This window comes from Oryzias melastigma, linkage group LG6, assembly GCF_002922805.2.
Source record: "Oryzias melastigma strain HK-1 linkage group LG6, ASM292280v2, whole genome shotgun sequence".
Classification (NCBI taxonomy): Eukaryota; Metazoa; Chordata; class Actinopteri; order Beloniformes; family Adrianichthyidae; genus Oryzias; species Oryzias melastigma.
Genome location: NC_050517.1, coordinates 10,125,939 through 10,143,054, shown reverse-complemented (window position 1 = coordinate 10,143,054; position 17,116 = coordinate 10,125,939). Strand labels below are relative to the sequence as shown.

General features: G+C 39.6%; 1 protein-coding gene across 7 annotated transcripts in view; it reads right to left on the bottom strand.

Moving 5' to 3' along the window:
• Positions 1-17,116, bottom strand: part of lamb4 (laminin, beta 4) — a 133,101-nt gene that overhangs the window by 1,485 nt on the left and 114,500 nt on the right. For 6 of the 7 annotated variants that reach the window (XM_036212257.1, XM_036212263.1, XM_036212261.1 and 3 more), the window contains 4 exons: positions 14,976-15,183; positions 8,609-8,744; positions 8,361-8,525; positions 7,169-7,322 (listed from right to left, as the gene is read on the bottom strand). In XM_036212257.1, coding sequence (XP_036068150.1) covers positions 7,169-7,322; positions 8,361-8,525; positions 8,609-8,744; positions 14,976-15,183 — 663 coding nt within the window. The remainder of the gene's footprint in view (positions 1-7,168; positions 7,323-8,360; positions 8,526-8,608; positions 8,745-14,975; positions 15,184-17,116) is intronic. The other variant, XM_036212259.1, reaches the window with a different exon arrangement.

The following is a 17,116-nucleotide window of genomic DNA, read 5'->3' as shown; positions in this document are numbered from 1 at the left end:
CACAAAAAACGGTTGGTAACTGGCGGCGCGTTCATACGCAGCGTCTCCTCTTTCTCCCGTTTTCGTGGTTTTTTTTTTTTTTTTTTTGGCTCACTGGATCCACGCCGAGAGGACTTCTCCTTTGTTTACAGCATCGATCAGCTAGTGGCTCTGAAACCACCATCCTCCGAAATCGGAGTGAAGCCTCAACTGCCGGAGGAGCTTCGGAAAAGACGCCGTGGATGGAGGGCGGGAGTTGAACGGCGAATGAAGAAGCAGCGTTTTAAACCCTGTGTTCCCGTGATCATCACGGGGAACGTCGGGTCCCTGGCCAATAAGATGGACGAGCTGGAGGCGCTCACACGGACCCAGCGGGAGTACCGGGAGGCCAGTATCATCTGTTTCACCGAAACATGGCTCAACGGACTGATACCGGACTGTAACGTTTCTATCGCCGGCTTCCTCACTGTGCGGGCGGACCGAGACACCATCACGTGCGGTATGAAGAGAGGAGTGGGGCTCATAATTTCTGCTGACCATCTTGGACAATCCCTCCCACCCTCTCTTTGAAACTGTGGACACACTGAGAAGCAGCTTCAGCTGTAGACTCTTGCAGCCCCGCTGCTCTAAGGAGCGGTGCAGGGGGTCGTTCCTGCCATCTGCCATTAGGCTTTATAATTCCTCCACGTGTAAAAGGTGAAAAGAAAACACCTTGGTGCTTTTTCTTGGGCTCGTTGTGCATGTGTGTATGTGGTCCTTTTCTGCTGCTATGTGTGTACATTTGTTTATGTTTATATTTATTCTGCTGCTATGTGTGTGCGTTTGTTTATTTGTATTTGTTCTGCTGCTATGACTACTTATATATATATATGACTACTTTATATATAATCAGCTAGCATGTTGGTAACTGGCAGCGCGTTCACACGATTTCATCTGTGCTGTTTATCTTGGATTTTCAGCATATTTGACAATAAAGCTGACTTGACTTGACACCAAAAGTGTATGAACTGCTTTCTCTGTTGCTGCACACAGGGGCCATAAAGACTGCCTCACAGTCCAGACAAACTTTTACCACCTGTCACTAATTTGAGTTATCTGCTTTCAACAGACGCTATGGCGGAATGGATGCTGGGGGATCTAATTTAGCAAATTATTAAAATAAAGATTTGAGAATTTAGGATATTTCTAGATTTTAGATATTTTAAATATTAGAATCATATTTACTTATTAGGTGACGGAGAACACCTAATTTCTAGTCATGAATGTAGCTGGAGAATTATGTTAAGACTGATAATTAACCCTAAATAATTAGGAATACATTTTGTTTAATCTAATCTTAAAAAGACTTTTGAAACAGTGAGCTTAAGGTACTATTTAAGGTTTCTTACAGGGATTTATGTGTTGCTAAATTTAAAAATTCATAGGTAAAAACAATGGAGCGAAGAGAGACGTTTCGAGCAGTCATTTTTTTAATGAAGATTTTAACGTTCTTTTAAATGTAGAAAATTACATATTTGTGAACTGACGAGGGTCTTGTTTGGGTTATGACTCAAAGGAACTAAAATTGTATATTATCACAAAGGTTTTGAGTAAATAAAGTTGGGTGAGGATAAAAGAAATAGTCAGAATAACACATGGTACGCTAATACACTAATAGTTGTGATTGCAAAGTTGCAATCGCAACTATTTGCGTAATTTCAGTCAAAGCCGAAATTTGTCCCTCACCCTGCAACGGCGGGTGGGTCCGGGGGCTTGGCGTGGGGATGGCCGGGCGCTCTCCCCCTTTGTACATCATAAACACTCACCTGAGCACAGGTGTCAGCTCACCTTGGCACTAATAGTATGCGTGACAGAATGAAAGGCTTTATTTGTATTGGTTTGAATGATGAAGTGTGTGAGGAATGATGAAGTGTGTGAGCTGCAGTTGTTTTGTGTACATCTTGACCAGTTTAAATGTGGAGACTATTTTGGACAACTGGTATGTGTGTAACAACTTTCCCTCTGCTGCCATCTTCTTTTTCTCTCGAAAACCCCCCCTCTTTTTTAATTTGGTTAAGGATTTTTGCAGTTGTTTGATGAGATGGATAACCCGACCAATCTGTGGACAGTGGTGTCTAAGCTGCCGTACAAAATGAGAGAGCTTTGGCAGACTGAAGCTTTTAATATCAAGGAGCAAAGTGGCAGAAGAGCAAGGTTTGCTGATATGGTGAACTACATCGACTGTAGAGCCAAAATAGTGTCAGATCCTCTCATTGGAAATATACCAGACAGTCACCCAAACATAAGTGGAAAAGGTGAACAGAAAGAAAAGCAGTTTACTAGTGTTTCTTAAGAGAGTATGGCTGTGGTGTTGGTGGTCCAGCTTAGGTCAGCAGAGACTTGCAGTCCCAAGAATTTGTGGGTGTCTGCCCTCTCCGCTTCAGTCTGCTGTGGTCTGTCGGTTAGAAAGTCCAAGATCCAGTTGCAGGTGAGGGTGGGAACTTTGAGGTCTGCCAGTTTCTCGATAAGTCTGCCTGGGTGGATGGTGTTGAATGCAGAGCTGTAATCAAGGAAGAGCATCCTGGCATCTCTGCTGCTCTCCAGGTGGTGCAGGGTGTGGTGGAGCGTTATTGCTACTGCATCGTCCACTGATCGTTTGGGGCGAAACGCAAAATGGAGGGGGTCAATTGTTTCTGTGACAATGCTTTTGATGTGACCGAGGACCAATTTTTCTAGGCACTTCATGGGGATCGATGTGAGTGCCACCGGCCTGAAGTCGTTCAGGGTGGATGTGTCGGGTCTCTTGGGAACTGGGATGATGGTGGAGGTCTTGAATATGGTGGGTACTACAGCCTGGGATAGGGATGTGTTGAAGATTTCAGCATACACCCCGGCTAGCTGTTCTCCACAGGTTTTCAGAACCCTTGGATGCACTCCATCAGGTCCCGCTGCCTTGTGGGGGTTCAAATTCTTCAGAGCCTTCAGCACCTGTGTGTGTGTAACCTACAGGGGAGTGTCGCTGGGATTACAGGGCAACCTTGAAGGTGAATCTGTGTTCAGCCTGTCAAACCTGGCATAGAAGGCATTCAGGCTGTCTGGAAGGGTTTTGTCTGGTGGGGTCAGAGGTTGCTTTGTTCTTTTGCAGTTTATGACAGTGGGCAGATGAATCTGCACGGGAAATGAACGACCCCGCCCTCCACGAGTTTCCTGCTGCCTTGCAGGTCAGCCTTGGCTGGTCAAAGGCTTCGGGAGTAAAACCCAGACAGAAATTCCGGTATGGAGACCTGTAGGCAGTTGGTTGAGCTCTGCGATGCCTTCTGGCACCTCCTGCAGCTGAGCTGGAACCGGCCGTATCGGCTTGCCTTTCCGCCGGACTCTTCCAGCGACGCCGAGAGGGGGGTCCTGGCACTGGGCACTCCAGGACCTCCATAACACTCGCCCAGGCCTGCACCTGGAGAGGTCACTCCAGCTTCGCTATCTTAGCGTAGATCCAACACGGGGAGCAGCAGACACCAGTTATAAGTCCAGGCTCGTTTGGCGAAAAGCCGGGCGCTAGGGGTTGCTCTCGACGGTGGGAGGAGTCCTCTATCTCCATTGGGAAGTTACCGCCCGCCTTAACCCGGGCAGTCCCCGGGCATTAGGACAATAGCTGTGCGGTCAGTCTTAAATCCTCCTGGCTATATGTTATCTAGTTTCTCCCTCCCCCTTGGGAGGGATGTCCATCCATCCATCTTCTTCCACTCATCCGGGACCGGGTCGTGGGGGAAGCAATCAATGCACAGGCTTCCCTCTCCCATGGCACTTCCTCCAGCTTCTTTTGGGGGACCCCGAGTTGTTCTCAGACCAGATGAGATACCTTGTCTCTCTAGTATGTCCTGGGTCTTCCCCGGGGCCTCCACCCAGTGGGACATGCCCGAGACACCACTCCAGGGAGGCGTTCGAGAGGCATCCAGACCAGATGTCCGAGCCACCTCAATTTACTCAATTTATTACTCTCTTCTGGATATGGAGGAGAAGTGGCTCTACTCCAAGCTCTCTCCCGGTGACCGAGCTTCTCCCCTTATCCCTAAAGGTGGAACGTGAGGCGGTCCACTCCAATGTTAATCAATGGTCCAAGCGGGCTCCAAAGGGGAATTGAAGTCACGTGGTGCGATATGAGCGACTGGCCTGCGCCAAAAGTCTGCCAACAGCTCACTTTGATTGTCGAGGCGCAAATCGGGCGGCGTGGTCAGAATGTAAATACCTGAAGTTTGACTGGTCGCTGTGTGGCATCAGCCAATCAGGAATATAGCTTTGGGCACGTGACATTTTCAGTGACCTGATCCGCGGGTGGAATATTAATCAATGCATGCCAACGTAGCCGGTGTGTGAGCATCCTAACATTCACCGACACCCACATGAAACCGCTGCCTCATGCTCAGGATCTCATGTTTGACAGGCGGAGAGCAGCTGATTCTCCACACGATAAAAGAGGGCTGGGGCACTGGTTTACAGCTCTGAAGTTGTGGAGCTCTGATTTAATGGGAAATGGTTGTTGTTTTTTTGTTATTGAAGACTCTTTTTTGGAGCTGCCAGCTGTTTGGCATTTGTGTCCGCACACCAAGACTTGACAGTCAGGATCTCATCTTTCGGTCACGACCCGGAGCTCATGACCACAGGTGAATACTGGAACCAGTAAATTGAGAACTTTGCTTTCTTTGCTTTTGCTCAACTCTCTCTTCACCACAATGGACCGGTGCAGTGACCGCAAAATGGCAAACGCTGCTTCAATCTGCCTGTTGACTATCACGCTCCGATCTTCCCTCACTCGTGAACAAGATATTCAAACTCCTGAGGTCATCCGCATAGAGACTAATTTTATGATTGCCATGTTTTGTTGTAATTCCTTTAATGTTCTCATTCTGTCTTATTGCTGCAGCCAGAGGCTTGATTAATATTGCAAAAAGAGAGGGGGAGAATGGACAACCCACCTCTGTTTCTCTGTTCTGACTAAAGCATTTGGGTTATGATATCTTAATCCAATCCATAAATGATTCCCCAAACCCAAACTTATGGAGGGTAGAAATGACAAACTTCCAATTGACTCTTTAAAATGCTTTTTCAGCATCCAACGAGAGTATGCTCATTTCCTGCTTTTTAATAGTGGCAAAGTCTATAATATTAAAAAGTCTGCGGACATTGTCGCTCGATTGTCTACCTTTAATGAATCCAGTTTGAACATGGTTAATTATGTGGGGAGTGATTTTTTCTATTTTCCGTGCTAATGCTTTACAAATAATTTTTACTTCTGCATTGATCAGGGAAATTGTTTATTTGTTTTGTGCATATATTAATAGAGTTATTGATAATATTTAATTAAAACCACAAATCGACTTAAAGAGTCTTTTGGGAGCTTAAAGATCCAGATTGCTAAGATCCTTATGTGAGGAGCTGTTGCCCTCCAACGTCTCAAAAGAACTATGATGGCAGAGGACTCCCATTTATCAGTTTAATTTTTTGAATGTTTTAAAGGGGCTCTAGTATGACATTTTACTTTTTGAGGTTTTAAGTGCATTATACTTTTTATTCCTCATGATGAAGAACCCCAAAGTGGTATTTTGATTTGTTCATGCATTTAAGAGTAATCCTCTAAAAACCTTCACTGTCTGCAGCAGCCCCTCCCATACCCGCAAAAACGCACTTATTAGCATGTGTACCTGAAGCCTCAGCGTCTAGAGCAACCGTTATGCAGGATTCCTCTACGGTACCAAAGCTGCTGTAAATAGCGTTGAACTTGGCCTTTGTACAGACGCTCAATCCATCAGCAAAACAAAAAGTTTGAAAAAAATTCTGGCAAGTTTTTTTCCGACCACAGCACATCCATCTTTCTCTACTGTTTTGACCCGCCCCTAATGCTGCTGGCCATTGATTGAAGAGATCTTTAGTCAGGTGGATTTGTTTACAAAGTTTGGTCACACAGATAACGTCGTGAAGTGAGCAGGAACAACAAAGAGCAATAGGCGGAGCCTCAGAGGTCAAGTTGTTTTACTTTCGGGTTTTACAACGGTCCACAAAAATGACTCATAAATAATAATAAATAAACATAAATAATTTGTTTTTTTAGTGTTCCAAAGGTAACATATGACCATATATATTTCGAGATAGTTTACTCTGAACGGCTGAAGAAAATCATGGCATGGCCCCTATAATATTATTTTCTCTCTAAAAATGACAGAAAAGTTTTATTAAAATCTGGTTATGTGTAGCTTTCTGAAATAAAATTGTTCACGCTTAGGCAACCTTGTGATCTCTAAGCTTTTTCTATTTACCTACAAACCAACCAAGGCCCCACATCAGAGGAGAAAACAGTTATGCAGCCCTCACAAACAAAGGTTTGGGGACCCCTGCTTTAGACTGAAAATTCTGCAGGGGAAAATTATAAACTTAAAAAAAACAAACAAAAAAAAACAGGAAAAGCAGAATAGGCCTCAGATCTACATGTTATCAGAGAATCTTCCTCTATATCCGTTTCATAAAAAACTGGTGAGTTAATGGTAGAGGAAGACCTAGGTTTTGAGGAACTGATCTGATTTCTGTTTTTTTTAGGTTCTCTCAGGTGTCATATCCTGCAGACAACACTTTTCCTTTGTATCATCAATTTAAGTTAAATTGTTCCAGATTTTGCTTATTTTTCCATTGTCACTCATTTGTTTTTTGTGCTTATTTAGTTCCTTGTTGTTGCACCAAATGCTTTCTGTCTTTCCCTCATACTCTGATCATGTATTACTGCTGGGTGCTTACTGGACCCCTCAGCACCTGCGTAAGCTCATCCACCTCCCCACCACCGTTTCAGTCACGACAGAAACGGTTGGGAAGTTACTTTGTTACCCATGACTGTTGTCATGGAAGATTGGTCAAAGTTGCTGTGGAAAGGTAAAGTTGTAGGGTAAGTAACAAATTGTTTTTCCAACTTTGCAAATTCATGGTGGGACTGTATAGATTAGATGAAAGAGGGTGAATCGCTGGGAGTTCAAAGAGGGAGCACCCAAAAGACATAGTACAAGAAAATTGAGGTTTACTCCAAAAGTTAACAAAAAAGCCTAAAAAATACCAATATATTCAACATTGCTTGGATTACATATTTGGTGGGTATGCCCTTGTTATACCTGCAGGAAAAATAATTTGTCTCTAACATGAGACCAGCATAATGAGATGTAACAAAGAGTTTTACCTTGCGTCTGTTTGAACTTGTCCTCAACTTCTTTCTCAAAGTCCTTTGCTCCTTTTGCAATTTTAGTCAGTTGATGTGGAGTGTTTGCAGCTAATTTCAGAGCTGAGGTCTCTTTTTTGAAAGCCCAAAAGAGCTTCATCACAAGACGAAATGTCTGAGAAAAATGGCAACAGAACAAAAATATCATACAGAAAATGTTCATCATTCGAGGGTTGCATAGGTCATCTCAACCAAGTGTTTAAAGGGGCCCTACCATGAAAATTCTACTTTTAGAGTTTTTAAATGCATTTTACTGTTCATTTCTCACTATAAAGAACCCAGAGCGGTATTCTCATCCGTTCAGTGCAGGTTTTTACAGGATGAAAAACCTGCACTGTCTGCAGCAGCCCCTCCCATACCCACAAAAACAAGCAGGTGGAAACGTGCTGATGTAAGATCGTTGCCAACAGCTCCCTACAGGAAGAGTCTGTGCTGCAAGCTCCACCTCCAGACTAACACAACACTCAATTTCTCCCCTTATCCAGTGATGATCAGCAAAAAACTTTCATTTTAGATGAGGAATACCGTATATTTTCCAGTAGTGTCCTGTCTTCAATAAATTCCAAATCAAACAGGTGTTTGTTACTTTAGACGCGGCGCTCCATCAAGACACCCCCCTGCCGCAACCCCCTGTCCGGCACAGCCGTGAAGGAACCGGGTGTGTATGTCGGGCAGCAGTGAAGCGATGCCCAGTCCTACTAATGGCAGATATATCATATGTGCATCCATCTTTGAAGAAGTTCGGATAATTTTCGTGGAAGATATACAGAGACACAGATTTCTCTGGGATTATGTCATGAAGTGGAGAGCAGCAGCAGGTAAAGCTTCAGGATTCAAGTCGTTTTACTTCCGGGTAGGAAAAGTCTAACGGAATATAACTAATATTTTACTTTTTTTTTTTTTTATTGTTTCTTTTAATGTTTCATGTAAAGCACTTTGAATTGTCTCTGTACATGAAATTTGCTATACAAATAAACTTGCCTTGCCTATAAATACATTTTTTTTTAGTGGTCCAAAGGCAATATATGATCATATATATGGATATAGTCAAGTCTGAAAGGCTAAAGAAAATCATGGTGTGGCCCCTTTAATGTCAACAAAAGTATTTTAAGAATTAGATTGTGGTTTTAGGACAATGTTTTTCTAAGCTCACCCCCTGTGCATCAACAATATCATTAAATCCATCTTCTGCAGCATCTGTTGCCTCTGTGACTAAAAAGTTGGTCTGCTCAGTTTTGTCCTTCACATTTTTTATTTCAGTAGACAGATCAGGTGCCTTCTCCAGTTTTGACTTAATGCTGTCCAGTTTGCTTTCAACCTGAGATGCCGTAAAGAAAGGTATGAACATGTAAAAAAAATAAAAAAACAGGCAAAGTTGAGTTGGTAATAGCTTATAATTACATCCTTCATATGGCTGTCGGCGTTGTTTTGGTCTCCAGTGGCTTTGGTCAGGTTTTCACTGGTCCTGGAATTGCTTCTGTGCACCTTGAAAATATCTATGTTGATGTTTTTAATGTCCATGCCCGCAGTCTGCTGCCTGCACAGGAACAAAGAAGTGGTCTGAGTTAAAAGGATTCATGACTCAGTATTTTGAAAATAATCCTACAAGAGTAAACCTCCAGGATTGGATCCTGATCTTAAACTGGGCAGATCAGACCAAAGTGGATACTGAAGATTGAGATTTGGTAATCAAACCCTCCATTTAATTTAAATTAAATGTCTCTGTAGGATTTTACAAAACTTTAAATTGATCGGTTTGATCCTGAAAATCAAGATTGGTTTGAACTCTGCTCAGATCACAATCTGATGCTGATCCTGTGTCTCTTTTTAACAGGATCAGCCTCATATATTATGGACCCCATAATATAAGATATCTTACATTATGGGGTCCAGATGACCCCACCCTTATATTGATGTGTGATCCTACCCATGACAAAGGTGGATTTTATGTCTGCCAAAGACACCAGTGAAAATAAAAATTCTTTGAAATAAAAAGTTCAGCATGCTGTCTTGTGGGGTAAACATGCCCAGGACAGCATGAGGTTTAATATAAGTCTATTCCCCCTCCAAAAAGAAAAGTGAATTCAGCAAACTCCTACTGAAACTTAACGCCCAGTTTGAAAATGTTTCATAAATATGTAGTAAGCCTTCTGCTATCCTAGGCATTTAGACGTATGTAAGTAATATGTATATACGTATAAGATAAATGTCCCAAAATATTGTCACAAAATCCAAACTATGTTTTCATTTGGATTCTGACTGAAAAACAGGAAAAGTATTCTAAGAAGAGTAGCAACACCTTACTCACCAGACATGTGCCATTAATGGCACACAAAGGGAAAGACAGTAGGACAGCTGGAGTGTTTGTATCTTTCGGATTTGGGAAAAAAAAAAAAAATCCGGTTTGAGTGAATGCCTCTTCTCATAAAGAGCTTTTTCTCCCTATAGAGAAACAGTAAATTCATGTAGTACTGTTATGGACCAAGCTCACATGTATGAATTTCAATAGAAGTCAATGTGTCAAACTTAAACAATGTACATAACTTTTTGTGTCAGCCTCCAGGAGTAGGAGCTTTATATTAATTTATTAAGGTAATTACATCAATGTATATTAATGTAGTGCACTGTTGGAAATAGACTAAGTTTTCCACAGTGAAATTAAAACGGAATAATGACCCTGTGTTTTGAAACTGTTGCCGATGAGATGACAGGTGTAGCAATATGAGCATGTGTCCGTGGATGATATGTGAGCGTTTGCATGACTGGAAAAAGCATTTTGCTGATCTGTTGACTGTTGGACACGATTATGACCACACATCTGTTTTTTATTTTTTTTGGGGGGGGGGGTTACATTCACACTGATTAGAGCAATTAGCGCTTAAGCAGCCACTTTTAATAAAAAGTCTAAATGCTCCTGAAATGCATTTTTGCTAGAATGTCCAAAACCCTCGGGCTCACGAGTCACCAAACAAGTTTTTAAGTCTGATCTTGAGTAAATCAGGCAATCACTGAGAGCATGCTAAAAGTTCAGCCAGCTGAACTTTCAACTGCTTGAACATCAAACAGCTGAACTTAGATCAATAAGGGACTCACATTTTGTATTGAAGGGTAGACACTGTGCTTTTTAAATCATGAAAACACATGGCAACAATTATTATTATTAATATTTTACTAAATAACATTGTAACAAAACAAAAAGAAATTAATTCATTTGCCACGCTCTCTAAGTAGATTTGTTTTGTCGTGCACAGCAAAACAAATTTACCCTGTTCTGAGGTTTACAGGTTAGATTGCCACCTTGTCCTATCATGTGTCAAAGTGTTCTTGGGCAAGAGACTGAACCTCACATTGCATTTGGTGTCTATAGGTTGGCACCAGTGTTCAGCAGCGAAGCCGCCATCAGGGTGAATGGGACTGAGAAGATTACGCCATTTAACATTTACTTCATAATGGAAGAGAAAATCATAAATGGGTTTTGTGGATCAGTGTTGTGCTGAGTTATGTTTATCTTTGTTTGAGCTCTGCTTTAAAGGCAATAAATATATTTAAGAAAAAAAAAAACAAAATTCTATTTATACATTTTGAAGGTTTTTTTTCTTTTTCAAACAGACCAATCAGAAGAAAGCCAATGCAGCCCTCTGTCTCCGCCCCCATTTGTCATAAGTCATGTTTCCCTGAACAAATAACATTTACTTTTTCTCTAAACTTTATTATTTTATTTTTTACATACGTTTATTCTGTTGCCTTTTGTACTTATTCCCCTCAGTTTTGTGCTGTAATGTTTAAAGTCCCACTCCAACTAATTTTGTTTTGCTTTTTAAAAGCATTGCCAGTGGTTTTTAATGCAGTTGTTTTATAGTTTCACTTTTTTTTGTTTGTTTATTTTTTTTAGCTAAAATCAAACCGCCTGTGTCAATTTTTACAACCTATTTTATACAGAGCAGAAGAAGCTCATTAGAAATTTGCCTCTGAGTATTGAGCGGGACTGATGGTGCAGAAGTTAGCTTTGATTAACTACTATATAATGCGTCCTCAACAAGAGAAAATGTAGCAGAAGCACATTAAAAAAACAAAAGATCTTCACTGCAATGAGCCTTTTATATATTAATTATTTTATTGGGAAATTGTGTATTATTGAGATAATTTTTTTTCTCAAGTGCAACTTTTAACCGTTTAACTGAGCTTCTACATCTCATTTGTAAAATCCATATAAGGAATAAATGGTCCTCACTCAAGAATAGGTCACAAAAACAGTAAATTAACAAGTACTAAGTGTTTTAAAACTACCATAATTAACCTTGATTTAAATATGAACATGGATTTATAAATTGTTTAACAGTATCAGTGCCTGTCTCATCAACCATGAGAAGTTAGGATAGGTAATCTGATTTTCCCCTGACCCATATTGATTACGTATTAGGCGTAAAAATGAACAGACAAAACACAAACACAGAAAAAGCATTGTCATTTGAGACTAAGGTGAGAAGAATGAGATTGCGGTATTATCAAATATTTTATCTATTTTATTGAGAAAATTTTTGTTATGAATATTTTTTTCATGTGTAACTTGTTACACTACCATTATGCAATAAAAAGTTGTGTTTTGTAACCGTCTGTTTGGTCTTTATTTTTTAATGAGAAGGAAGCAGAGCCTTACATCAGATTTATAAAACTTTTACAAGATATACATTGTCTTAACTTTGGATTAGGTCACAATAACAGTTAACAAGCAATAAATGTTTTAAAACTACCTGAGATTTACTTTGAGTTACAACAGGAATATGGGTTTGGATTTATTTTAATAGCACATAGTACATGTCTAAAAATGTATAGCATAGTTTTTTTTAATCATATACTAATACTTTGTAAATGAGCTTACAACTTTAAAAAAACACCCGTAAATAACTGTGTTTTAAAGTCCTCCTCCAATGAAAAACATGTTTTTTGAGTTTTTGGCATTTTTCTTCTGAAAGAGAAAAAATATAATCATTTCGTGTTTGCATTTCCAAGTATTTCTCCTTTTAAGTCGCTGCCACTCAAAGTCCCCGTGAAAAAAACTCTGTTTGAATTCCTGAAACTTTCATACATCACAATACTGAGTCACACAAAGGGCTACCATTTTGAAATAAGAAATTTGCTTTGTTTGCCTTTAATTATGCATTATTAATAATAAATAATGATCCTCCTCGATGTGAAGACACTGATTTATAACCACAATTATCAACAATGACAACAAGCTGGAAACAAATATCAATATTCAGAAACTTTATTAATCTCGATCTTGTCACATTTTGAGATAATGACCAAATGCAATGTTTTTAACGAAATTATAACTATTATTAATCAATTATTAATTAATTAATTATAACTATTATTAGTGAATCTAAGCTCCTCAAACGCTTTAATTTAGTCTAATGCACCCATCCCTTTATTTTCCTTAAACCTCTGAACAGGTTGATTGACGGATCCCACAGTAGACAAGAATCTGCTCATGGTGCGTTTACTGACCGCTTGACATAAGCGAACAGCCACTCGGCCCAACTCAGTCCGCTACAAACTTTGTCATTTTTATACAATCCGCAGCAAAACAAATCAGTTTCTCAGAGAAAACGTCGACACAATTTAATCAATCGATTATATCCGGATCAGTGCCAGTGTTCTATGTTTTCTCTGATAAACTGCTTCGTTTTACTGCCGATATCCGGTGCTCAGTGAACGCACCATGCAGAAACACTCAGCAGCCCTGGGTTCTGTTTCCATTGCACATGAAATTTTAACCAAATTCTAGGAATTTCGAAAAAACACAGTGTCGCAATGACAGGGTTTCATAATAATGCGATAAAACACAAACCAACTCACGCGATAAGTCATTAAAAACACGGTGATGTGTGTGTGTGTGTTTTTTTTTATTATTATTTGATTCACTAAAAAGGAGCATTTGGGTGACGTCACAGCAGTGTAATGTGCGCGTGCTGCGCTAGCTCGCGCAGCGAGTCCATTGACAGTCTCAAGTGAGAAGTCTGTTCAGTGGTATTTAAAAGAAAGAACACGACTAGATCCATTGAAGTTTGTCACTGCACTCGGACCAATCCTCAAATGAGACTTCTGCATCGTATTCAGGCTGCAGAAGTGCAGCTGCAGATGAAGTCATGAGGAAATCTTGGTTATCGATTTTACAGAGGAGATGCACGATTAGCTGTAACGCTGTGGGATCTGTCATGGCGCCCGCTGTGCTGTACTCGGACAGATGATTCAGAAGCGTATTTTATTAGAAAAAGTCCATTTCCAGTACAGTTTTGAGAAAAATGTCTATCCACTTCAATACGCCCCCAAAACTCTCTCATCTAAGTGCAAAAACTTCTTTGGAAAAATGCAAGTTTTTTTGTTTTGTTCTTTTTAAGGAATTGTGTTTCCATTAAAGATAACTAATTATCAAAACTCCAGTTTGCGAAATGTCAGAGTTAATGTGAAAGCAGCTGGGGTTTGGGGGAAATAAAAGGAGGAGGCTGGTTCACTCAGGCGTTTGAGGAGCGCAGCTTCACTAATGAGTAAAAGAATTGACCAAAAACAACTTTTGTGGAGTGTTTTCTTCTGGTGTTTTTGTTGTTAACTACAAAATAAAGAATCTTAAAACAGATAGTCTCGGTGTCTCCATGCGGGAAAGGGAGAAGGGGCGCTTTATTCTTTGTTATTGAAAACAATAAAAAAAAATAATTCAAAAAAAGTGGGATAGTCCGCTTTTGGCTTCAGAAATAATGAACATATACTTTAAATTTTTAATTCTTTGTAAAGGCAAGACTGATTTCAAAAAATTGCATCACAATAAAATAAAAATTTTGAGCAGCTCACAAGTGAGTCGTGCTATTTTTAGAAGAGACCTGCGAGCGACTTATGTGGTGCTTGAGAGCGACCAGGCGCCCGCGGGTGCCCTGTTGGTGACCCCTGCTTCAGATCAACAGGAAACGTGGCTTTTTAAGACATTTATGATGGATTTTTTTTGTTAAAAACTTTACAGTCCTAATTAAAACCCCACTGGGATTGTTTAAAGAAAATAAATAAAATTGTTATAGGGGGGACTTTATAATTATAATTTCATTCTCAATTTGAAATATTGAATTTTTAATGAATACATTTTTAGCATGCCATTAATAAACACACAATAGTAAACCTTTTTAATCAAGAGTAAAGCATTTATAACAACACATGGTACTTGTCAATGACTAACAAAGTATGATAGATAATTAATAAATTAAAATGTAAGTGCTTATTAATAATGCTCAAAATAGTATGTAGTTATTATAAATTGTTAACAAATTACTCTTAAATAGGGTATTAATTAAGGATTAATAATCTATTAAAAAATAATCTATTTTAGGGGTAATAAAGTAAACAGTGTTTATAATAGACTACAAACAAGAATATAAACATATTCCTACACTGTATTATTAGTGTTTACAGATCTTCAAAGACAATAGCCATTAGCAACTTGCATTATTTTACATTTGTTGTTAGTGTTCCACAGGCTTGTAAATGGCATGGACTTATAGAGTTTTCCTACCAGCAAGTTTAGAATTATAAAACCCAGATTCCTAGAATGGATATTGAATATCAGTAAAGTTTGGCATGATATGAGACCATTTCCCCATCCACAGTATTTATTTTTTTCAAATACCCACAGTATATTGATTTCAGACATTGTGTATTACAACCTCTCAATATGATTGAGTTTCGCTCTTTTGCAACTTTTTTTTCTGAAACTTTGACTCACCTGCTGTATTGCACTTTATGTAGCAGCCCTTGTCCAACTGCAGCTTGATTTTTCAGGTCAGTCAAGTTGTACTGAACTTTGCCAGACTTGCTTGTCAGATTATTGCTGACGTTAATCACTGACCAGATCTCATCAGGTGACAGGGAAAGATGGATGCTCAAGACATCTGTCGCCATTTCTTTGATGTCATCTGGAGAAACAGTGTTGTCTATAAAGAAGGGTGCAGTTTGTTATGCAACTATTATTTGCTGAAAATTATGTCACAATGTCAAAATATGCTGTTCCATCACATCACATCGAGGAGAGGGTCGTAGAATTTTTTTTTTTTTGCATTTTTGGGGGGCTTATTGGCTTTGCATTAAGTTGTGTTACATTTTGGTGTACTACTTTTTGTGGTTTTTTTTATGTTGTGATGTTTTCATAGTACAACTAAAGTCATTTAAGTCTGTTCATCTTATTAAGTAATTTGTTTTATTTTGTAAAATGTGTTTTTTTAATTGTCTGTTTTTACTTGTCATAGTGTAGCACAGGGGTCGGCAACTTTTAACAGTAAGAGCCATTTGGGCCCTTTTTTACTCATCAAAACCTAGAAGGAACTGCATAGTCTTACTTTAGCCTTTAGGAAATTAAGGTTTGCATTCATGACTTTCTTATTTTAAATATTCTTATTTTGTTTATTTTTTGGCACAAACAAAAGCAAAAATATAAAAAGAACATAGCATCTCTCAAAATGTGCTTTCTTTCTATCTTTTTTTTTTTCAAAATAAAAGATGCTCTGTGCCAAACAGGATCATGTGAGTGCAGTTCTTGGCAGCTAGCAACCAATGTTATGCAAGATAATATGTGCTTTTAACTCATACAAGATTAAACTTTTTTCCAGAGTTTTGCTTTGCATATAAAATCTGTGAAGCATTCTGAAGGTAGTGTTGAGCAAACAAGACGTCTTCAGGTCAACAGGATGTAAAAAACCTACATAATTTATCATCTATGTGAACCTCAGACATCAATTTATTTAATCTAAATTAATTAAATGCTAATTAAGAAACCCTTACTTTAAAGAATTACTGTTTTATTTTTCTTTCTTTTATTTTTTTGTTCGTTTCCCCCTCTCTGTCCTCAGCAGTCTTACACTGCTGAGTTTTGTTATTTAAGTTTGGGGTTGGACCTTGGTAGTCTTAGTTTGCAGGCTTTGTTTATTTGTTTTCTTTAGGTAGTTTTGGTTAGGGAGAGCTGATGACTAGACGGTTGACATGGCTGGGTCAGCAGTCTCCATTACTTATTTTATGTTTGGCCAAAGAGCCATCATGGAGAGATAAAAGAGCCACATGTGGATCTGGAGCTGCAGTTACACCATGTTCATCATTTAGGCAGCCATGCATGCCGAGCAGCACTACCTGGCTATAACTCATCTGTAGGTTGGCAGTAGGAAGTTACAGGTGAACCTGATGTGTCTCTAAGTGTCATCAGCAGACTTGCATAAAGACACAAGACTATTGTCAGAGTTTGTGACAGATACAAGACTGGAGCTCCATAAGTGATAGATTGCAATGAGTAAAGGGACCTATGAACTCAGACATTCTTTTGCAAATGCCACAAAACACAATAGTGCTGTCTGGCTGTGAGAAAGCCCTACAGGAGACGGCAGAAAAGCACCATCTACTGGTGTGAGAAGAAAAAAATCAAATCTGTTGAACTCATCTGGATATGTTTGGTCACCCTCATAAGCAGAAGAAAAAACAGTTGAACAGAAGAAGGTGTAAGGACTGACTGTGTGTTTGCCTTTTCTTTTCTTTTATCCGTGCGTTCTTGAGGAAATATGAGTTATTTCTGCTACATACAGAGGGTTGTGTCAGGAAGGGCATCCAATGTAAAATCTTTGCCAAATCAAATATGAGAATCAGACCTACGAAATCCATACCGGATCAGTCGAGGCCCGGGTTAACAACGACCGCCATCGGTGCTGTTCACCGACAGGGTGCCGGGACTACTGTTGGTGGAAAAAGGAGAGGAGGAAGGCAGGTTCGTAGGAAGAGAGAGAGAAGAGGAAAGTCACTAGTGTTGGACTGAGAATTGGGACTTTGAATGTTGGAACTATGACAGGAAAGGGTAGAGAGTTAATGGACATGATGCAGGGGAGAAAG